Raw genomic sequence first — 24,584 nt, forward strand, 5'->3', positions numbered from 1 at the left:
AAAAAAAAAAAAAAAAGCTATATTCCTTTGTTAGTATATTCTTTACTATGTCAATTTAAAAATCTGTGGATATTTGTTTTCTCTCATTATAGAAATACATTCATCAATAAAAAAAATTGTGGAAATTTGTTTTCTCTTGTTACATAAATACAGCTATAATAGCCACAATTTTGGATCTTACCCCATAAATCCTAACATAGTTAATCTCTATAGGAAAAAGTTTTCTAATCTCTAATCTAAATCAATCTCAGCAATGCTAGGGTCTCCTGAGTATTCTACAATAAGGTGAAAGCTAGATCAAGAAACAGACATTCCATATGGTATTCTTCAAAAATCCATATGTGTTCAAGGTTCCTCTGAGGTGTAATAGAGCATGAACCAGTCCAGAAGATGTTAATCAGGAAGCATCAGAGCATGAAGGGAATCTCAGGAGCATCAGGACAACTTCTCCTTTTAGAGGAAGGAAGTGGAACCTAGGGAGACTGAGGATCTGCCCAGCAAAGGACCACTCCAGAAATCCTCCTGCTCCACTTCTGTAGACTTTCTGGGCTTCAGTGGCTCATTCCTGAATCTTACAAAAATGAAAAATGACCAAACCACCAGTCAAGAATGTCTCTCAAAGATGCAAACAAGAACCAACTTTAACACCCTGCCTTGGATTATCCTCACATCTAGGAAACTCCAGGTATTTCCCACCAACCAGCTTCAGTTCCACAGGTCTTCTCTGCATCGTTGGTGTTTCCCAGATGATGGTGTTAAGTGAAAAATTAAACCCTTAGAAAAGTCTAGGGGAAAAAAAATTCAATATCAAGTATATAGAGGCCAAGAAATACTACGACTAAAACTAATAAATCCCACCTGATCGTGGTAAATAATTCTTCTAATATATTGTTGGATCTGGTTGGCTAGTATCTTTTTGAGGATTTCTGCATCCCTGTTCATCAGGGAAATTGGTCTCTAGTTCTCCTTTTTAGTGAGGTCTTTGTCTGGTCTTGGAATCAAGGTAATGCTGGCCTCAAAGAATGAGTTTGGAAGTATTTCTTCCATTTCTATTTTTTGCAACCTATTCTCTTGGTGTTAACTCTTCTTTAAATGTTTGGTAGAATTCCCCTGGAAAGCCATCTGGCCTTGGACTCTAGCTTTTTGGGAGATTTTTGATTACTAATTCAATTTATTTACTGGTTATGGGTCTGTTCCAATTTTCTATTTCTTCCTGTTTCCGTTTTGGTAGTTTATATGTTTCCAGGAATTTATCTATTTCTTCCAGATTGCCCAATTTATTGGCATATAATTGCTCATAATATTCTCTTATTATTATTTGTATTTCTGCAGTGTTGGTTGTGATTCTCTTCTTTCATTCTTGATTTTACTTATTTGGGTCCTTTCCTTTTTTCTTTTTGATCAAACTGGCTAGGGATTTATCAATTTTGTTAATTCTTTCAAAGAACCAGCTCGTGGTTTCATTGATCTGTTCTACTGTTTTGTTTTTTCATTTCGACAGCATCGATGATTTCTGCTCTAATCTTTATTATTTCCTGTCTTCTGCTGGTTTGGGGTTTTATTTGCTATTATTTTTCCAGCTGTTTAAGGTGTAAGGTTAGGTTGTGTATCTGAGACCTTTCTTCCTTCTTTAGCAAGGCCTGGATTGCTATATACTTCCCTCTTATGACTGTTTATGCTGCATCTCAGAGATTTAGGACTGTCATGTTATCATTTTCATTGGCTTCCATGAACTTTTTATTTCCTCTTTAACTTCATGGCTACCTGTTCATTCTGTAGTAGATGCTCCTTGATCTCCCAGTATTCGTGGTCTTTACAAATTTTTTCTTGTGATTGATTTCGAGTTTCAGAGCATTGTGGTCTAAAAATGTACATGGTATGATCTCGATATTTTTGTACTCATTGAGGGCTGATTTGTGGCCCAGTTTCTGATCTATTCTGGAGAATATTCCATGTGCACTCGAGAAGAATGTGTATTCGTCTGCTTTAGGATGAAATGTTCTGAATATATCTGTTAAATCCATTCGGTCCAGTGTGTCATTCAAAGCTATTGTGTCCTTGTTGATTTTCTGCTTAGATGATCTGTCCATTGCTGTAAGTAGAGTGTTGAAGTCCCCTACTATTATGCTGTTGTTATCAATGAGGTTTTTTATGTTTGTGATTTATAGATTTATATATTTGAGTGCTTCCACATTGGGGGCATAAATGTACAGAATTGTTAGATCCTCTTGGTGGATATACCCCTTAATTATGATATAATGCCCTTCTTCATCTCTTGTTATAGTCTATAAAAATTATAGAATTTTTTTCCCTTGTTGTTTTCATAATTCTTTCCTTCTTTGTGTATTTTGTGAATTTGACTAGGATATGCCTTGTTGGTGGTGGTTTTTTGTTGAATCTAATGGGAATTTTCTGTGCTTCTTGGGTTTTGATGTCTGTGTCTTTCCCCAGGTTAGGAAAGTTTTCTACTATGATTTGTTCACATAAACCTTCTACCCCTTTTTCTCACTCTTCATCTTCTGGGACTCCTATCATTCAGATGTTGTTTCTTTTTAAAAAAAAATTTTTTTTAACGTTTTATTTATTTTTGAGACAGAGAGAGACAGAGCATGAACGGGGGAGGGGCAGAGAGAGGGGGAGACACAGAATGGAAGCAGGCTCCAGGCTCTGAGCCATCAGCCCAGAGCCCGACGCGGGGCTCGAACTCACGGACCGCGAGATCGTGACCTGAGCTGAAGTCGGACGCTCAACCGACTGAGCCACCCAGGCGCCCCAGATGTTGTTTCTTTTTAATAAGCCGCTGAGTTCTATAATTCTTATATTGTGCTCTCTTGCCTTAGTTTCCCTCTTTTTTTTTCTGCTTCATTATTCTCCATAATTTTGTCTTCAATATCACTGATTCACTTCTCTGCTTCATCCATCCTTGCCACCATGTCATCTAAACAATCCTAAAATTTGTATGGAACCAGAAAAGACCCAAAAGGCCAAAGCAATCCTGAAAAAGAAAACCAAAGCTGGAGGCATCACAATCCCAGACTTCAAGATGTATTACAAAGCTGTAATCAAGAGAGTATGCTACTGGCACAGAGACCCACAAACAGATGGCCAACTAATCTTTGACAAAGCAGGAAAGAATATCCAAAGGAATAAAGACAGTCTCTTCAGCAAATGGTGTCGGGAAAACTGGACAGCGACATGCAGAAGAAAACCTAGACCACATTCTTACACCATACACAAAATAAACTCAAAGTCGATCAAAGACCTAAACATAAGACAGGAAGCCATCAAAATCCTAGAGGAGAAAGCAGGCAACAACCTCTTTGACCTTAGCAACTTCTTACTCAACAGGTCTCCAGAGGCAAGGGAAACAAGCAAAAATGAACTATCAGGACCTCATCAAGATAAAAAGCTTCTGCACAGCAAAGGAAAAAATCAGCCAAACTAAAAGGCAACCAATGGAATGGGAGAAGATATTTGCAAATGACATATCAGATAAAGGGCTAGTATCCAAAATCTATAAAGAACTTATCCAACTCAACACCCAAAAAGATTAATCCAGGGAAGAAATGGGCAGAAGACATGAATAGACACTTCTCCAAAGAAGACATCCAGATGGCTAACAGACACATGAAAATATGCTCAACATCCACTCATCATCAGGGAAATACAAAGCAAAACCACAATGAGATACCACCTCACACCAGTCAGAATGGCTAACATTAGTAACTCAGGCAACAACAGATGTTGGCAAGGATGTGGAGAAAGGGGAACCCTCTTTTACTGCTGGTGGGAATGAAAACTGGTGCAGCCACCCCAGAAAACAGTATGAAGGTTCCTTAAAAAATTAAAAACAGAACTACCCTATGACCCAGCAATTGCACTAGTAGGTATTTAGCCAAAGAATACAGATGTGCTGTTTCAAAGGGGCACATGACCCCAATGTTTATAACAGCACTATTGACAATTGCCAAAGTATATAAAAAGCCTAAATGTCCACCGACAGATGAATGAATTCAGAAGATATATGTATAAATATACATATACATACACACACACACACACACTCATAATGGAGTATTACTTGGCAACCACTATATATACATATACACCACACACACACATGCACACACACACAAAATGGAATTATTACTTGGCAACCAAAGGAATGAAGCCTTGCCATCTGCACCAACATGGATGGAACTAGAGTGCATTCTGCTAAGCGAAATTAGAGAAAGACAAATACCATATGACTTCACTCATGTGGAATTTAAGATACAAAACAGATGAACAGAAGGGAAGGGGAGCAAAAATAATATAAAAACAGGGAGCGGGACAAAACACAAGAGACTCCTGAATATAGAGAACATACTGAGGGTTACTGGAGGGGTCATGGGTGTGAGGATAGGCTAAAGGGGCAAGCGGCATTAAGGAAGACACTCACTGGGATGAGCACTGGGAATTATGTGTAGAGGATGAATCACTGGATTCTATTCCTGAATTATTGCACTATGTGCTACCTTGGATCTAAATGAAAAAGTAAATAAAAATAAATAAGTAAAACAAGTTCCAAATTGAAACCATCAGAGAAAATCATACCTTGCTTGGCAGCCGAGCAGCAGCATCTCATGGTTATGAATCAAAATATATAAAAGAACGAGGAAGGCTTTTGCTCTAATCGAAGTTGATGGGCTGTCAAGTAAACGGATAACTGTAGAAACAAAATCCTGTGGAAGATATTAAAAAATTTTGTGAGAAAACATGAAATAAATAGAGCGGTCAACTATCAGGGTCAAGAGTTTACAATAAATAAACAGATGGCAGAAAATAAAATAATTTCAACTATTGTTATTGCATTCTTAATTTGGGCGGGAGTCTAACCAAAATTTTGATATGTATTATCTCATTTAAACCTGGAAAGTAGCCATAACAAGGTGACAGTATTATTCTTAAAGAGAAAAATGAACCGTGAAAAGTTAACCAATTCACAAAGGTGGATTGAAATCAAGGCCAATAGGACAACAAAGCCCATCCATCTCTTTATCAACCAACCACCCAACAGTAAGGGTGGCAATAAGTAATGAGAACTGGAAGTCACAACTGCATGTACCCATGAACCTCTGCACAAACCTGCATGTACAGAAAGCACATCTCTAGTCTACACATCTAGTCTACACACCTGAAGTCCTACAGACGTAAAATACCCAGTACAGGACACAAAAGAAAAACCTGTACTCTATAACATTCTTTAACAAAAGTCATAATACAACACAGAGGGATAAATACTAACATTAGCATTATTTTCACTTTGTTTCAGGTGCCTAATGACAGGCAAAAAGGAAATGCAGGCACACACACAGAGTTAATGAATATAAGCAGGCAGGAATACAGAATTATTAGCGAGATGGCCACACAGAGCAAGAGTGAAAGTTCCCAACAGTCCTTAAGAGAAGTAAGCACCTAGCAGTAACACCATTATGTCCAAGGCAAATGTAAGCAGCTCTTTTGCTATGCCACTGTCCTTTTACATTGGGTGCTGCATTGCCAAACAAGAAGAATTTACAGCCAGGCATATGCTTTTATTTAAGGATGGAGATATACCTACGTATCTATATCTATGCATGAATCTCACCTAATTCCTGAACCAAATAATCAAGCTAAGTCATCACCTGGGTTAAATAAAACCATAAACACCAAGGAATCTTTGAGTCATCTGTTTCCACCCCCCACACGAACACGTAATTCCAAAACCACTCAAAGATCCACTAGTCTTAGACTGAAAAACTGTCCCAATTACAGAAGACTTCAAAGACATGATAACTGACTGCAATTCAAGATCTGGCAATTTTGTTTCACATCAAAGAACACGACTGGGATGATCGTGACATCTGAAAAAGTTATGTAGATGAGTTAATGTTAAATAAATGTTAACTTCTTTTTAAATCCATTGCCTGATTTTAGGGAATATTCAGTAAACTGATTACAAGTAAAGGAGCATCAGGTCTGCAACCTCTTCTCAAACTGGTCACACATGTACTTGCACGCACGAGGTAAAAGACAAAAAGAGGAGCTGTGAAGCAAACATGGTAAAATGCTAACATTTTCTGAATGTGGATGAAGGGTATATTGCAATCCTTTGAACTCCACATCCAAAACTAAGCTCAGAACCTACCCTAAACATGATTCTCCCCCTCTGAGGATCATCAGCTCAAGACCATGCTTGAAAAACCTGAGCATCTTCCTTGACTCCTCATTCCTCCCATGTACAATTGATCCCGTTACTATGAGAATGATACCCCCATTGATGTTGCCTTATATTGCAATACACCATATTTTTCGATTACTAGAACATGTTTCATCTCACTCTGCTTTCTTCCATCTATCCTAGAAATCTTAGCCACAGTGATCTTCTCCCACAGCAAATATGAGTACATTATTCACCTATAAAATATTCTCCATAGTTCCTGCAACTCCTAAGATGAAGCCAAAATTCCTTATCATGGCATACAAGGCTCTTCATGATCTGGTTTTTTATTACCTTCCCCAAATCACTTAATATACCACCATTCCTCTATATAACCCCCAACACTCACCCTAGGGAAATAAACCAAGAAAAGAGTATATTGAACACAGGAAAGAGGCAAAGGGAATCCCCAGATGATTTCCAGGGTGATAGCTATAAATGGGCACAGAGAGCAGCCTACCCATATTGGAGTTGGTCAGAAGACTCCAGGAGAGATCTCCTTAAGGAGAAAAAAATGGACAGAATACCCAATGTATGGGAATGCAATCTGAAATTTAAAAGTGATGTAATAACATGCTGCTGAATGTTGAGCTAACCAAAATTAACAGAATGAGTGCATGTATGTGGCAGGCAGGGCCGAATGTCAGACTTGAAAACAAACTCCAAATGAATATAATATTTAAGAAATAACAAAAAAGGATGAAAATATCTAGAAGAGGCTACAGGAGATAAACACATTAGATGCGTGTATCTAACTACTTACACACACACACTTACATACTTATACAAGCATTTATAGGACATGAAAAAGGTCCAAACAGTTAATTATACGAGAAAACAAGTACAGACAATATACCTCAGGAACAGAGGCAAAAACCCTCTCCAAATATCAACAAGTTGAGTCCAACAATACATCAAAAGTATAAATTAAAAAATCACAAACAAGTCGAGGTTATCTCAGAAATGCAAGACTGGTTCAATATTTGAAAATCAATCAGTGTAATTCATCAGACGAAATAAGAAAAACCACATGATCTTATCAGTGGATGATGAAAAACCACTTGACAAAATTCAACATGCATTCATGATAAAAACTCACCCAACTAGAACAGAAGGGAACTTCCTCAATCTGTAAAAGGGAATCTAGAGAAAAATTATAACTAACATCAAAATTAAAGGGGAAACACTTGATGCTTCCCCACCAAGACTGGGAATTAAACAACCATGTCCATTCCCATCACTCAGTGTTTTACTGAAAGTCACTGCCAGTGTGATAAGAAAAGAAAAATAAATGTCATTCACACTGGAATCAAAAATATTCTCAGACGTTGTGATTAGCTATATAGAAAATCCCAAAGAATCTATAAAAAGGCTTCTACAACTAATAAGTTTAGCAAGATCTGGTGTATTTCTATACACCAATGATGAACAATTAAACGGCAAATTTTTAAAGTATCATTTTTCAATAACTCTAACAATAACAACAAAAAGAAATACAGGTATAAAACTAACAAGAAAGGTAGAGAATTGTTAAATTGCTAACTCTAAAAAATCAAGAAAGAGGGGCGCCTGGGTGGCTCAGTCGGTTAAGCGTCCGACTTCAGCCAGGTCACGATCTCGCAGTCCGGGAGTTTGAGCCCCGCGTCGGGCTCTGGGCTGATGGCTCAGAGCCTGGAGCCTGCTTCCAGTTCTGTGTCTCCCTCTCTCTCTGCCCCTCCCCCGTTCATGCTCTGTCTCTCTCTGTCTCAAAAATAAATAAACGTTAAAAGAAATTTTTAAAAAATTTAAGAAAGAAAAAATGTTAAAGACATAAATAAGAGACATTCCATGTTCATCTATTCAAAAAAAAAAAAAAACCCTCCAAGTTAATATGCCAATTTTCCCCCAAAGGGACCCATAGATTTATTGCAATTCTAATCAAAATAATCCCAACAGGATTTTCTGTAGATATAGACAAGCTAATTGTAAAATTTATTTGGAAAGGCAAAGGAACTCACAAGCAGAACAATTTGGGGAAAAAAAATACATAATCACACAATGATTTTAAGACATTTGAAAAAAAAAAAACCCTACGGTAATCAAAACAATGTGGTATTGACAAAATGATAGGTTACACAGACCAAAGAAACAAAGTCAATGGTCTTAAGACAAAAATACAATTATTTTGTTTAATTCCCACAATTCCCTAAGGTAAATTATTACCTTTTATCAGACGAGAAAATGGTTAGAGGTGAAGAACAACACACAAGGACTAGTTGTTGGAAACTAGCAATACTGTCATTCTTTCTCCAAATATTTTCTCAATTGCTAACAAGTAGGAAATCTAATTAACCTGAGTTTCACTGAATTTCATGTTTACTTCCCTCCTATCCAGGGCTTGTTGGGGAAATGTTAACACGCAACAAGAACAAGAGTAGATAATAAACTAAGATAACTAAGCCATAGCAATACTATTATAATTATACTGAAGCTTATTTACATATCCTTTGTTTTACATCAAGGTTGAGGTCTTCTGGAGGAAAAACGTGGTTTTAATTAAATATAAAATGGGTAGTTAAACCTCTATATTTAACTGCCTGTTTTCTAACCTTAAAGCATTGATTTCTTGAACCTAGTAAAAGTAAACTTTCTAAGTAACTGCGTTAGAAACTTCTATAATTAATGTAATCAATCATAACCAAAGAATGTCATAATGTTTTAAAAATTAGAAGCCTTTATCGCTTCTCAGCCTTTTGGCTAAGATCAAGTGTAAAAATTAGAAGCCTTTATCATTGAAAATATTTGTTATTACAGTTTTACACTCTATGGGGTGCCTGGGTGGCTCCGTCAGTTGGGCATCCGACTTCGGCTCAGGTCATGATCTCACGGTCCGTGAATGCGAGCCCTACATCAGGCTCTGTGCTGACAGCTTGGAGCCTGGAGCCTGCTTCGGATTCTGGGTCTCCCTCTCTCTCTGTCCCTCCCCCGCTCAAGCTCTGTCTCTCTCAAATATAAACATTAATAAGTGTTGGGTTTTTTTTAAATAAGTAAGGCACTTCATATTGGCTTCTGAATTTGCTGTGTCTTGCTTACAACAAAATGAATCACTCTGAGTTTATCCTGGATGAGTCTCAAAGCAAGAGACTGGACTTTCTTACTGGTTTCAGTCCTAGTTTTAGAGATCTGGAGATAGAAAAGTTCTTAATCTAGAGACATTTAAAATAACTTCGTGGTTTTTTTCAGAAAGGAAATAGGCTAGCCAACTGTAGGACTATCACAGCACCCTTTAAAAATATCCTATTTTGTACAAAATGTTTACATTCCGTATCTTATCATGTACAAAATAACAGTGCCACTGACATCAATGGAACTTCAATGGAATGAATTACTAAGCCTTGTCAAAATAGGCATTTTCCATCTCCTTTAAAATGTTGCAAATTGTCCAACTGTAACTAAAAGAATGCAGTTTTTTGCCTTCTGTTACTTTCAGACTCACTACTGTCTAATAAAGCACAAATTTCATGGACCAAAAAAAAAACAAAGGTGAAAAGGGAATTTTGGATAAAGGACAGTCTTTTCAGGGGCACCTGGGTGGCTCAGTTGGTTAAGCCTCTGACTTCAGCTCAGGTCATGATCTCAGTTTGTGCGTTGAAGCCCCACGTCGGGCTCTGAGCTGACAGCTTGGAGACTGGAGCCTGCTTCGGATTCTGTGTCTTCCTCTCTCTCTGCCCCTCCCCCCCCCCCCCCGCCACCCGCTCTGTCTCAAAAATAAATATGCATTTTAAAAAATATATTTTTTTAAAAGGACAGTTTTTTCAATAAATAGTACTGGAACAACTGGATAGCTACATGAAAAAAAAAAATTTACTATCCATTCCTTGCACCATATATACAAAAATGACGATCATACAAAATAAGTCATACGCTGCATAAAAAGTGTAAAACTATAAAATTCTTAAAAGAAAACAAACCAGAAGATCTCCATGACCTTAGGCTAGGAAGAGTTTTCAGATATGACAGCAAAAGCACAAACCACAAAAGAACTAACTGATAAACTGAACTTCATGAATATTAAAACCTCTCCTCTGTGGAAGACCCTGTAAGAAAAGACAAGCCAGATACTGGCATAAAATATTTGTAACCAGAATGCACGAAGAACTCTCAAAACTCAATATTAAGCAAAAACATTTTTAATGGGCAAAATATTTAAACAGACATTTCACCAAAGAACCTATGCAGGTATTCAAATAAATACAAGAGGATGCTTAATGTCCGTTACAATAATGCAAATTAAGATCACAATGAGACACTCGGCAATTATTAGAATGACCAAATGAAAAATGACTAGGTTGTTGAGCAACTATAATTCTATATACATTGCTGGTAGGACTGCAAAATGGTACGGTCACCCTAGAAAATAGCTTGGCACTCGGGGCGCCTGGGTGGCTCAGTCGGTTGAGCATCCGACTTTGGCTCAGGTCATGATCTCACAGCTCGTGAATTCGAGCCCCGCGTCACGCTCTGTGCTGACAGCTCAGAGCCTGGAGCCTGCTTCAGATTCTGTGTCTCCCTGTCTCTGCCCCTAACCCACTCGCATTCTGTCTCTCTCTCAAAAATAAACATTTAAAAAAAAATTTTTTTAACAAAGAAAATAGCTTGGCACTTTGATAAAAAATTGTCAAACGCCCACCTACCATATATAATATAGCATTCCACTTCTAAGTATTATTCTAGTTGAATAAAAATATACGTTCACAGAAAAACCTACACACAAAGTTGACAACAAGAGTTTTCTTAATAGTCAAAAAATGGAAACAAGCCATCTGTCCTTGAATGGGTATGTGGATAAACTGTGGTATATCTAGATAATGGAATATTACCCAGCAATAAAAAAAAAAAATAAACTATTGATATGCACAACATGGATGAATCTCAACTACATTTAAAAAACCAAGTCTCAAAGATTACATACAGTCTAGTTCCACTTACATAACATTTTAGGACAAGTAAACCTCTGGAGCAGAGAAGACATCAGTAATTGCCAGGGATTGGGATGGGAAGTGGTCTTCCTAAAAAGCGAGCAGCAAAGTGTCATCCTTTGGGATGCTGTAATCATTCTGTGTCCTTCTTGTGGTAGTAACGACAGGGTCTAAGCATATGTTAATTCTCACAGAATTGTATTCCAAAAGGTGATTGACACTATACATAAATGTTAGAAGTGATAAAAGTGATAAATACAACACAGAGAGAATATAATACAGATGTAGATACCTCTTGATATATATATACATACATACACACACACACACACATACATACATACATACACTAGGCAAACTCAACAAGAATACAAAGCAGGAATTGTGTTTGTGTACCTAATATACAAAGAGCTACATAATGATTCTTCCTCCTATACAAGGCAGAATTTAGGCCAAAAAGAAGTAAACAAGACAAGGAACATCTTTAATGCTAAAGGCCACCATTCAAAACAAACACTTAACAGTAATGAATACAGCAATGAATGCTATGCCTTAAATAAATAGCACTGGGGCACCTGGGTGGCTCAGTCACTCAAGCGTCCAACTTCGGCTCAGGTCATGGTCTCAAGGTTGGTGGGATCTAGCCCTGTGTCAGGCTCGTGTTGACAGCTTGGGAGCCTGGAGCCTTTTTTTGGATTCTCTCTCTCTCTCTGCCCTTGCCCTGTTCACACTCTCAAAAAAATAAAGATTAAAAAAAATAGCATAGCAACCACTTCTATACAGTGGAAACTATAGAAGATGTAAGGAGCAAAAGACTATCACACCACTCTCAGTCCAAGACTGTCAAGAGAACAAAAATAAGTAAGGATATAAAAGACTAAATAACATAAACAACAAATTAGATGTTATGGGTATATATCAAACTTTATACTTAGATAACAGAAAATGTACCTTTTCTTAAACACACGCAAAATGTTCCTTTAAAATGACCATATAAAAGGTCACAAAGAAAACCTTAATATAACCCATAAAATTAAAAATATTTTTTTTAGATTTCACCCATCCCCCCACTCACCTCCTCTCGGGCAACCACCAATTCGTTCTCTGCACTTAAAACTATCTTTTGTTTCAGGGTGCCTGGGTGGCTCAATCGGTTAAGTATTCAACTCTTCGTTTTGGCTCAGGTCATGATCTCAGTTCGTGAGTTCAAGCCCCACATCAGGCTCCGGTCTAACAGTGTGCAGCCTACTAGGGATTCTCTCTCCCCTTCTCTCTCTCTGCCCCTCCCCCACTCACTCTCTCTTAAAATGAATAAACTTTAAGAAAGTATCTTTTGTCTCTTGTTTCACTTGTTTTCTTAAAATTCCACGTGAGTGAAATCATATGGTATTTGTCTTTCTCTGACTTATTTCGCTTAGCATTATACCTGCTAAAGCCCATCCATGTTGCTGCAAATGGCAAGATCTCATTCCTTTTAATGGCTAAGCAATCCTTTTGTGTGTGTGTGTGTGTGTGTGTGTGTGTGTGTGTGAGAGAGAGAGAGAGAGAGAGAGAGAGAGAGAGAGAGAGAGAGAGAGAGAGAGGAGAGAGACATCTTTATCCATTCATCTATCAATGGATGTTTGGGTTGCTTCCATATCTTGACTATAGTAAATAATGTTGCAATAAACAAAGATGCATTATCCTTTTGAATTATTCCTATTCTTTGGGTAAATACCCAATTTTGAAATTGCTACATCATATGGTCGTTCTATTTTTCAATTTTTTTGAGGAACCTCTAAAATGGTTTCCACAGTGGCTGCTCCAATTTTCATTCCCACCAACAGTGCATGAGGATTCCTTTTTTTTTTGTTTTTCACATCCCCACCTCTTGTCTTTTTGATTCTAGTCATTGTGACAGGTGTGAGATATTTCACTGTGGTTTTCACTTCCATTTCCCTGATGCTGAGTGATGCTGCGCCATCATATCATGGGTCAGTTAGCCATCTGTAGGTCTTCTCTGGAAAAGTGTCTTCTTAGGTCCTCTGTCCATTTTTTCATTTGGGTTATTTGGGGGTTTTCTGGTGTTGAGTTGTAGAAATTCTTTATATATTTTAGCTTTTAAGCCCTTATTGAATAGGTCATTTGCAAATATCTTCTCTCATTCAGTAGGCTGCCTTTTTGTTTTGTTGATGGTGTGCTTTGCTGTGCAAAAGCTTTTGATTTTGGTGTAGTCCCAATAACTTATTTTGATTTTGTTTCCCTTGCCTGAGGAGACATATATAAAACAATGTTTCTAGGGCCAACATCATAGAAATTACTGTCTATGTTTCCTTCTAGGAATATTATGGTTTCAGGTCTCCCAGTTAGGTCCTTAATCCATTTTGAGTTTATTTTCATGTATGGTGTAAGGAAGTGGTCCAGATTAAACTTTTAAAATGGGGGTGGGGGGTGGGGGTGTGCCTGGGTGGCTCAGACAGTTAAGCATTTAACTCTTCTGATTTCAGCTCAGGTCATGATCTATGGCTCACAGGTTTGAGCCCTGCATCAGGCTCTGCACCAACAGTGTGGAGGCTGGTTGGGATTCTCTTTCTGCCCTACCCCTACTCTCTTTCAAAAAATAATTAATTAATTAATTAATTAATAAAAAGTGATCCAGTTTCCCAGCACTATTTGTTGAAGAGACTGTCTTTTCCCCATTGTATATTTTTTGCATCCTTTGTGGTAGATTAATTGACCATTGATCTGTGTGTCTATTTTCGTGCCAGTACCATACTGTTTTGATTAGTACAGCTTTATAGTATATTTTGAAGTCTGGGATTGTGATACCTCCAGCTTTGTTCTTCTTTTTCAAGATTGCTTTAGGCTTTTGGGGTCTTCTGTGGTTCTATATGAATTTTAGGATTGTTCGTTCTAGTTCTGTGAAAAATGTTGGTATTTTGATACATATTGCATTAAATCTGTAGACTGCTTTGGGTAGCATGGACATTTTAACAATATTAATTCTTCTAATTCATGAGCATGAAATGTCTTTCCATTTCTTTGTGTTTTATAGTTTAGAGTATAAGTCCTTGGTTTATTCCTAGGTATTTTAATTTTGGTGCACCTGAAAATGGAATTTTCTTAATTTCTCTTTCTGGACTATGGACTATGTATTGATTTTGTATCCAATGACCTTTCTGAATTAATTTATCAGTTCCAGGAGTTTTTTAGTGGAGTCTTTAGGGTTTTCTATATATAGTATCATGTCACTGCAAATAGTGAAAGTTTTATTTCTTCCTTACTAATTTGGATGTCTTTTCTTTTACTTATCTGATTGCTGCAGCTAGGATTTCCAACTCTATGTTAAATAAAAGTAGAGAGAGGAACGGCCTCTTGTTCTTAATCTTAGCGGAAAAGCTCTCACCTTTTCACCATGGAGTATGATGCTAGAAATGGGTTTTTTATATGTGGCCTTTATTATGTTGAGCTATGTTCCCTCTATACCTACTTTGTTGAGGATTTTTAATCATGAATGAATATTGTACTTTGTCTAATGTTTTTTCTGCATCTACTGAGATGATCATATGGTTTTATCCTTTCTCTTGCTGATGTGATGTATCATGTTGATTGATTTGTGAATAATAAACCACCCTTGCGTTCCTGGAGTAAATCCCACTTGGTCGTGGTGAATAATTTTTTTAGTGTATTGTTGGATTCAGTTTGCTAACATTTTGTTGAGGATTTTTACATCTATGTTCATCAGATACATTGGTCTGCAGTTCTTTTTGTAATGTCTTTATCTGGTTTGGGTATCGGGGTAATGTTGAAACTCACAGAATGAATTTGGCAGCCTTCCTTTCTCTTCTATTTTTGGGAATAGTTTGAGAAGTGAAATATTTATTAGCACAATGAAATAAAACTAAAAATTAATAAAACACCAATCCAAAAGATCCTTGTACCTGGAAATTTTTAAAACACTATTTTTTTTTTTAATTTTTTTTTTTCAACATTTATTTATTTTTGGGACAGAGAGAGACAGAGCATGAATGGGGGAGGGGCAGAGAGAGAGGGAGACATAGAATCGGAAACAGGCTCCAGGCTCCGAGCCATCAGCCCAGAGCCCGACGCGGGGCTCGAACTCACGGACCGCAAGATCGTGACCTGGCTGAAGTCGGACGCTTAACCGACTGCGCCACCCAGGCGCCCCTTTAAAACACTATTTTAAAAAGCCCTGAAGGAAACAGAAAAATATAAGCCAAAATTGAAAAACTTAAAAATACAGTAAGACCTTGGTTTGCAAGCATAATTCATTCTGGAAACATGCTTGTAATCCAAAGCAGTCGTATATCAAAGTGAATTTCAAGAACGATTGGCTCAGTTATGATCATGCGTCGTTCGGCATCACGTACTACTTGTACATCACTCGTCTGTCAAGCTACAATTTGTTAGAAACATTTAGTCATTTTGTGGAACACTCACAGAACAAGTTACTCACAATCCGAGGCTTTCCTGTATAGTAAAAGCACTGTTTATCAGACTCTATAGGATGCATTTAGAACAGTCAGAAGAAAATACAACCTGTAAAAAACACTGTAAATGAAAGTAAAAGAAGAAAAAATATATGAACTAAATTCCCAACACAAAAAGCCAAAAGCTAAAAATGAGACAAATCAAAGAAAATAAATATGTAAGCAGAAGGTAATGAAACAGAAAATACAAAAAATGGGTAAAGGATAAATAGGTCAAAATGCAGGCTTTTTGAAAAATATCAACAAAATAGATAAAGCACTAAATCAGTCAAGAGAAAGGGAGGGGCACCTGGGTGGCTCAGTTGGTTGAGCGTCCGACTTCAGCTCAGGTCATGATCTCACAGTTTGTGGGTTTGAGCCCCACATCAGGCTCTGTGCTGACAGCAAGGAGCCTGGAGCCTGCTTCGGATTCTGTGTCTCCCTCGCTCTCTACCCCTCCCCCACTCATGCTCTGTCTCTGTCTCTAAAAAACGAATAAACTCTTAAAAAAAATTTTTTTAAAAAGGGGGAGACAGCAAAGATATACAAAAAACAAAAACAAAAAAGGAAGTCAAAAAAATTCCCCTTGCCTGGCTTCAATATAAGGACCTGAAAGTCAGCTGTGTTATGCGTAGAAGCCGTGCATATTTCACTGTTGTAAAATGTTCTAGGTGAAAACAGAAAACTCTATGAATCCACTCTTGAACATTTGGGTCGCTTGGAGTTTGGGACTGTTATTAGGAAAGTTGCTATGGACATTCTCGCACATGTCTTCTTGTGAACAAATAACATATGTATCCACTTCTTTTGAGTATGTACCTGAGAGCAGAACTGCTAGGTCAAGGAGTAGTCCTCTCTTTGGCTTCAACAGAGCTTGTCAAATGATTTTCCAAAGTGGTTGTACCAATTTATTCTCTACTAATATAGGAGAGTTGCATTGGCTCCACATTCTTGCCAACACTTGTTGTTATTCATCTTTTTCATTTTATTTAAATTTCTAACTATGAGCTTCGAGCAAATAAAATGAACACAAAGGACAGTCACTTTAGAAGGAGAACCTTTGTAACAAGTCTAGTATTACTTTAAAGCTATCCAAAGTTTTATAAACAAGGTAACACATTCCTTATTCTTTTTTTTTTTCTAAGAGAGAGAGAGAGAGTGTGTGTGCTAATGGGGCAGAGGGAGAGATAGGGGGGAGTGAGGGGGAGAGAGAGACAGAGACAGAGACAGAGAATATCTTTAGCAGGCTCCACACTCAGCATGGAGCCCAATGCAGGGTTCACTCCCATGACCCTGGGATCCTAATCTGAGCTGAAATCAAGAGCCAGATGCTCAACCTACTTAGCCACCCAGGCACCCCAACACACCCCTTATTCTAACTTACAAAGAACATAATTTATGGCAATTAACAAAGTAAATCTATATTTAAACAGATTTAACTCCCTGACAAAGAATACAACATAAGACTTTAGCATAAGAAATCAAGAAAATGAAAATGTGTATTAACTCCAAGAAAATGATCTTACAAGTGATGAATACTCTTCATAAGGGTTTATGTACATTAAAATGCATTTTATTAAATTTTAAGCATTTAAATTTCTCAAATATTCACAGATGTAGCATTTATGAACTCAACTCCAAAAGCATTATGCCAAAAACAGAATTGGTGCTCTTTCTTTTGCAAGTGCTAGGTAAAGTGGCTAGGTAAAACTAAAAGCTCCACAGTTTTCACTATACAAGGTCAGGAAAAAAATCAACCCCTGTAATCAAGAACAAAAACACAAACCAGTTAAGAAAAAACTCGAGAGAGGTGTAGGACTTAAAAGCACAGCTCTTGGCTGAGTGATAAGACAACCCCTGAAAACCGGGAGCGGCAGCTTCAAGTGCTAGGAAAGCACCTGGGATCTGAAGCCAAGCAAACCTGACTACAAATGCCACATTCCTTGCCAAAATATCTTCACCAGGATTCCGTTTCCTCAACTTTAAAATGAAACAGAGACGATTATGCTCACCACCTTTTAATAAGCTTGATATGGTGACTGAAGGCTAAAAGATACTACAATAACTAAAAATACTAAACACTGTATTTTACATACAATTATTAAAACATCGTAAAAGTTCTGCAAGAACTAAATTTTTGAAATTTGTATGGGAAACAAACAATAGAAAGAGGAAAACAATCAGAAGCATATTTAAGACTTCAGCAAATAAAGAACAGACTGTTCATTTACTGGGATCCTCACTTTTTCTACTTACACCAGAAAGACTACAAATATGCCATTAAGAATTTAAATTTAAATAAGGGGGAAACAGCCGTATGATACTATGCATCTGCCAACATAAATACATAATCTTGGAAAAAGTATTTGAAGTGTGTATAAATCACTTCTACCAATAGGAAGTTTAGGAATACTCCAGTTAAAAAACACATGACCTAGCAAACAACGGATGAAAGAATTTTAAACTGCCTAACAAGCAAATAAATCCTCTACCTTCACTAGTAGGCAAAGAAATGCAAATTTCAGGATAAGATTTCATTTCATTGCAAAGCAGACCAGCAAAGATGAAAATGGATGACAGCCAATGTTGGCACGGTCACGGGTAAATGGATAAATCTTAAATACAGCTCATATGAAAATAAGTGTTCAACCTTTCCTCCAACTGGGAGGAAAGTGACTTACTTCTTAAAGGCCTTAAAAATGTTATTTTCTCCTGACTCAGCTGTTACAGCTCAAGGAACGTATCCTAACAAAGTGATGAACCAAAGGGACTTGAAGTACAAGAATCCTCATGGTGGTACCGTTCACGTACCAGAAACAACAACAGGCAGCCAGCCATCTTAACATCCCCAAAGAGGGGATCTGTGAAGTAAATCATAACCGTAGCACAAACTGCATCTACCCCACATCCAGTTTCGACGTGTTCTTCCGTGGCAAACTCTGGGACGATGCACTCGGGGGGTGGAGGTGGTCGACGTGAACTACAGGACCTGCGGAATCAGGTCAGGAAAGGCCACGTAGTCTCTGCCCGGTTCTCTGAGGGCACTCTTGGAACATGACCACCCTGCCATGAGAAAGCCCAAGTAACCTTCAGAGGCCCACGTGCAAAGCAAACGAGGCTCCCAGCCCACACTCCCAGTTGGGTGCTCGCACCAACCTGCCGGTCCTATGAGTGAACCATGGAGAAAATTTATGCCCCATCCCACTCCATCTTCCCAGCGAACACGGCCTTGCCCCAATTACAGCTTGGGGAGCGAAATAAAACACTGCTCTTATGCAAGCCACTATGTTTTGAAGGAGTCTGCTACATAGAAAAGATGAATGTGGGGCACCTGGGTGGCGCAGTCGGTTAAGCGTCCGACTTCAGCCAGGTCACGATCTTGCGGTCCGTGAGTTCGAGCCCCGCGTCGGGCTCTGGGTTGATGGCTCAGAGCCTGGAGCCTGCTTCCGATTCTGTGTCTCCCTCTCTCTCTGCCCCTCCCCCGTTCATGCTCTGTCTCTCTCTGTCCCAAAAATAAATAAACGTTGAAAAAAAAAATTTTTTTTTAAAAAAAGAAAAGATGAATGAAATACACAGCTTAAGTATATAATGAAAGACGAAAACTTTCCAGACATTAAAAAAAAAAATTTCATACGGCAATACATGTAATTTTAAAACATAGAAATGCCCACAAATAAGTGATGATACTACTGTATTTCTCCCTGATGTAGTGGATGCAGCCATTACTAACAATCTGGCAAAACTAAAATATTTTATGGTTTTTATTGGGGGAAAAAAACCTAGACAAACTATAACACACACCAAAAATAAATTATATACTAGATTTGTAACGCAGGAACCCTGAGTCCCTTGAAAAGATGGAGTATATTACAGATTACAGTCTTGATGTAGGCTTAAATGTATCTTGTGCCCTAAATAATTTCTCATGACTAAATGAGAAGAAATGGTCTCATGACTAAATGGTCACTTCTGAAGAAATGACCAGTCTGACTGACTGACTCCCGACAACTAACTGCCCAGGACTCCATAATTAATTGTAAGCAACACGCACCACATGTCTAGAACAGTATTAGTCTCACAACACTTAGAGAGTGAAGGCTACAGGCGCAGGCCAAGACTCAGTGCCAAGGATGAATAATCAAAACTACCTTTAGAGAACCAAAACTGACCTCGGGTCCCTTCAGTTTGCAGCCCACTATGTATTCAGCTTTGAAGGAAATTCATCCCGCCATTCAGCTCAACATACCGAAATGTTTCATGTGGAGGGGGAAAAACAAAAAACAAAAAAACAGACGCCATGTAGGTCTATAACCAAACCACAGCATGATCAGTTTACATCCAACAATCCAACGGTACTCAGCAGTGATTTCAGAGAGCACAGATCTACCTAACAACGATGGCAGGAGGAAATATTCAAGATGCTAGGAATTGGTATATGAAGCATCCATAACAAACAAAATAAAACCTTCATCAAAATTAAGCAGAAGGATAAAATATCCCTCTAACACGTGTCACAAAGACAAAACTATGAGATGAATAAAAATAATGATGAGGCCGAGAACTTCAACATTATCTTCTGCAAATCTCAAGAGGGAAAACTGACCTGCTTCCATCACCTGTCACAGATAAAAATCGAAGAGGACAGCCCAGCCGTCAACTGATAATAGCCTCAAGGGAAAAATGTGGATAACTACATGGACATAATTTTTTCCTGCTTAATACTGATGGAAATAAAACAGGTACTGATTAAATCTACAATTGTTTTTGGGTTACACTTTCCTTAAAGAAGTTTAGCCAAGTATCTGACTAAAATATCTCAAAGAATACATTTATTAATGGAGATGGACTAAAAATATCACAATAGCAACTCAAGGTCTGATGAGTATGCATAAATTACCACATTTTAAATGTTTAATTAGCGACCATTGAGTCAGTATGCCTAGTGACTCTGAGAAGAAAAAGAAAACCTGAGTAAACTTGGCATTCAAATGTTTCTAAATTTTACATGCACAAAATTTCTCAGTGCTCTTTCTCGGTACTTCCAAATAACAGAGGTCTACGGCTTCTGGTTCATTATTAATTGCTACTGTGCTACTTGGTCAAAACTCAAAACCTGAAGCAGCAACTTCAGTCAAACTAGACTGCTAAATAAAAATGGACAGCAGCTATTGTCAAAGTTAATCAGCAAGGCCAAAAATTTCAGAAGGCAGTATTTCTAGCCAAGAACACTCGGAAGGAAGCCGTTCTTACCAGGGAGCATGAACAAACTCACCTGTGAAATATGATATGCCTTTAAAAATTCATGTTTAAATCTTTAAGCCCCAAAGCATATAAAGTCCAAAGGATGCCTTACCGATTACCCAGCTACCAAGTACGTTCGAGGTCACTTATCTCAGGAAAAACATAACCGAGGCAGATGTTGGAATCTACGTAACTTAAACAAGTTGATGTGAGTTTTCGAAGCTCAGTTAACTGAAATACAGCAGAGTGGAGTTTCAGGAGTTTTATACGCTTTCAATCTGGTAAGATCAACAATCAGGCACTGAGTTTTTACGGTAAGCCCTGTGCTAAAGTCGCTCCAGTGATTAACTCACAAAGCAGTTGACGAGTGTAGCGTAACTTCCATATCCTTACCCCTTTGCCCTGTACGCATCGATATACACAAGTGTGTGTGTATACATGCATGTGTGCTCTTGGATGGATGGAGACAGTCACTGTGGGTTTAGAATGACGCACTATTCTGTCGCCCTGAACATCGTTACTTGGCCTCAGCTTCTTCAAACGCTGTTTGGTTGTCTGTGGTTCATTCTCTGATGGAGGCCTCGGGAAGAGCTCCCGTTCACACATCTATCTACCTGTGGTGTTTACAACAAAGACTCAATGTGACTGAATGTAATACACTTGGAGAACATCTTTTCTTCAAAAATTTAAACACCTTACTCCATTGAGTTCTGACATCAAGGATCACTGCGGCAAAATGTCCGATGCCAGCGTAACTGCTGTTCCCTCTAAGTGACTTGCTAAGATGTAAGGTCCTTTTGCTTTGATGCTCAAAGGACTTTTCTTTACAATGTCATAGTACTGCTATTGTAGAATGGTTCTCCTAGATACGCCGTGTGTCCTTTTGATTTGTGCATTCAAATACTCATTTTATTCAGGAAAATATTGGATTGTAGTTTCTAGTATTTGTTCTGTTTCAATAACTTTGTTTTCTTCGTCTTCTGTAGCTAAGACTTTCACTGGGATGCTTTTCGCCTTTTCCTTAATTTCTTTTTTCATTTTTCTCCTTTCCATGATTATCCTTACAAGACGAAAGTGTCAGTGTGCACTGCCTTTTGTGTGCCTTTATAAAACTGTCTTCGCTTCTGTTTTTCCTCTTATTTAGGAATCTTTCCTGAAGTAAGTTCTTGTACTTTCCTGCAGCCCGCTTCTATCTGATCCACCCTTCCATTTCTGATTTGAACAGTTCTTCCCACAGCTTCCACTCCAAATTTCCTAATTCATCTTAGTTTTTTTAAATAGTACGTTTTCATGTGCTTTGGGAACATGTGTTTTCTTTCCACAATCCTTCCTTGTCCAGTGGAATGTTATTCAGAACCACTTATTCTTACACTCTTTTATACCACCCTTTCATGGATTTTTGACCACACCCTTTTGCTTTGTTGGTGTCTGAATGAAATGGAGTTTCTCGTACTTTTAGGAAGGAGGCTCTACTGGAGACAGTAAGGACAGGCCAGGATAACTTCTTTGTCATTTTTGTGATTTGAAGGCTCCTTCCTGTGTTGTGACTCTGAAATAGTCACAGATAGGGCCTCTTGGAGCCAAGTCGACAGCACATTCCCAGAGCTGCCTTACCGACATCCTCTACACCTTTCCTCTCAGGGTTCCCACCGTAGTTAATGTGCATCGTATTTAATGGTTTGTCCAGCGTGGAGTGTTATCCTCCTACGAGAGAGTTTTTCCTTGACTATTTCTGAAAATCTTGAAGGGCTTCAGTTACTCTTGCCCGCTCTGGTCTCCCCAGGCTTTCTGTACTCGGCCACACACCACAACCTGTAAAGCCTCCCCGACATTCAATGACTCATCTAAGAACCACATGCCAGGTTTTCCACTCTAAGTGGGGAATTTTCTGATAGAGATTGAGCCCTTGCTGGAAATTCCTGGATTGCTCAGTTTCTGGGACTGTCAGAATTCACTCTCTCCTTTCCTCCGCAACCTCCCGAACAGCCGCGGACCCCACGCTGTCCTTCCCAAGTTCACCACACCAACTCCTACTCCGGTGTTTGGGGAATAACTTGACACCTGTATAAGGAGGTTTGAGAAATCGAAAAAATTCTATGCAAGCAACAGCATTCTTCCTCCCCACATCTACCCCAACAAGAACATACTTACTATATAATGTTTACCCTTGAGTCTTTCTCAGTTTTAACAAAATTCATAGGCAAGGGGCTATGATGTTGACGATATGGAATAATCCTGTAAGATATTATAATCTAAAATCAATTACAGAGCGGCAATCTCAAACATGGAATATGTGAACAAACCGACAACCATATAAATATTTTTAAGTAAGTATCTTAAGCATCTATGTGTATCCTACTCAAAATCCACTCACTGCAACCAGGTTGGCACTATTCTGAACAAGTGCAAAATGACTAGCAAACTCATGAACTGTTTAATACCACTAAATAAAAGCACCAAAGCCTTCCTGAACATCAATCCAAAACATGGACCACCGCCCAAAATACCAAAACAAAAAGCCAAGAAGGCATACACAGAAGCTGTGGTCAACCCCCAATCTCATGAATATACCAGGATCCAGTGTTAAGTTCCTCAAATACTCCGTGTGCAAACACTATACCTCTCCCCTCAGAGCACTCTTTCCATCATAGAATAATTTTCCCAATGCTATAGACTGCAACGTTGTCACTGCAAGTCATGCAATTCATATGTGAGTTTAACAGGATGACACTTTCTGAATCACAAGGCAGAGGGATATCCGGTAGGCTTTTAGATGGCAAATATTATCTTTGAAAACTAAACGTCTTTAAAGAAATGTTTTTTTTAATTAGCTTGGAATTCTCCCCTTAACTAAATAAGTATGCCTAAAGTCATCTATGAAGACCTGCAAAAATTAAAAGAAGATGACTAATCTTGTGATTTTTAGGGCAGAATAAAAAGGATAAGACACTTTTTCTTATATCCAACGCAAGCAATATTCCAACTAGTAACACAGCCTGTCCCAATGAAAGACACTCCTTCCGAGCTCCCCTGAAGTCCTTCATCACATTCCATCTTTGTCTATCATAAAGTACCACATTATCAATCTGCCAGAATATTTCCTTTCGACATATGTTCAAAGGTAGTTGGTTTAATAACTCATACTATTTTCCGTGAGGGATAGAGTTCCTAAAACCCTACATATCCTGAGACTTTCTGTAAGCTTGAAGAATAGGAAAAAAAATACATATTACAGTGTTTCAACCTTCAGTATATTTCTTTTCTTTTTTTTAATATTTTTTAATTTTTATTTATTTTTGAGACAGAGAGAGACAGAGCATGAGCAGGGCAGGGGCAGAGAGAGAGGGAGACACAGAATCCGAAGCAGGCTCCGGGCTCTGAGCTGTCAGCACAGAGCCTGACGTGGGGCTCAAACTTGTCAACCGCGAGATCATGACTTGCGCCAAAGTCAGACGCTCAACCGACTGAGCCACCCAGGCGCCCCCAGTACATTTCTGAACAAAGAGGGAAGCTTAGGATCACAAACGATAACCAAAACTCAATAAATGTAAACTAAATGTATATATTTCATTAGTGAGTAAACACCAGAATTTTTGAAGAATTCCTGCACCTCAAAAACCAAATTCATCAATGGATATCTAGGATAGGTTACAATGCTCTTCCTTCTAGACCATG

At 38.3% G+C, this 24,584-nt stretch overlaps 1 protein-coding gene and 1 pseudogene across 5 annotated transcripts in view; one reads left to right on the plus strand and one right to left on the minus strand.

Annotated features, from left to right (window-relative positions):
- Positions 1-24,584, minus strand: part of ULK4 (unc-51 like kinase 4) — a 582,128-nt gene that overhangs the window by 421,831 nt on the left and 135,713 nt on the right. For all 5 annotated transcript variants that reach the window (XM_047874598.1, XM_047874600.1, XM_047874597.1 and 2 more), the window contains one exon: positions 4,597-4,724. In XM_047874598.1, coding sequence (XP_047730554.1) covers positions 4,597-4,724 — 128 coding nt within the window. The remainder of the gene's footprint in view (positions 1-4,596; positions 4,725-24,584) is intronic.
- Positions 8,958-9,132, plus strand: LOC125175920 (uncharacterized; annotated as a pseudogene).

Source organism: Prionailurus viverrinus, chromosome C2 (assembly GCF_022837055.1).
Source record: "Prionailurus viverrinus isolate Anna chromosome C2, UM_Priviv_1.0, whole genome shotgun sequence".
NCBI lineage: Eukaryota > Metazoa > Chordata > Mammalia > Carnivora > Felidae > Prionailurus > Prionailurus viverrinus.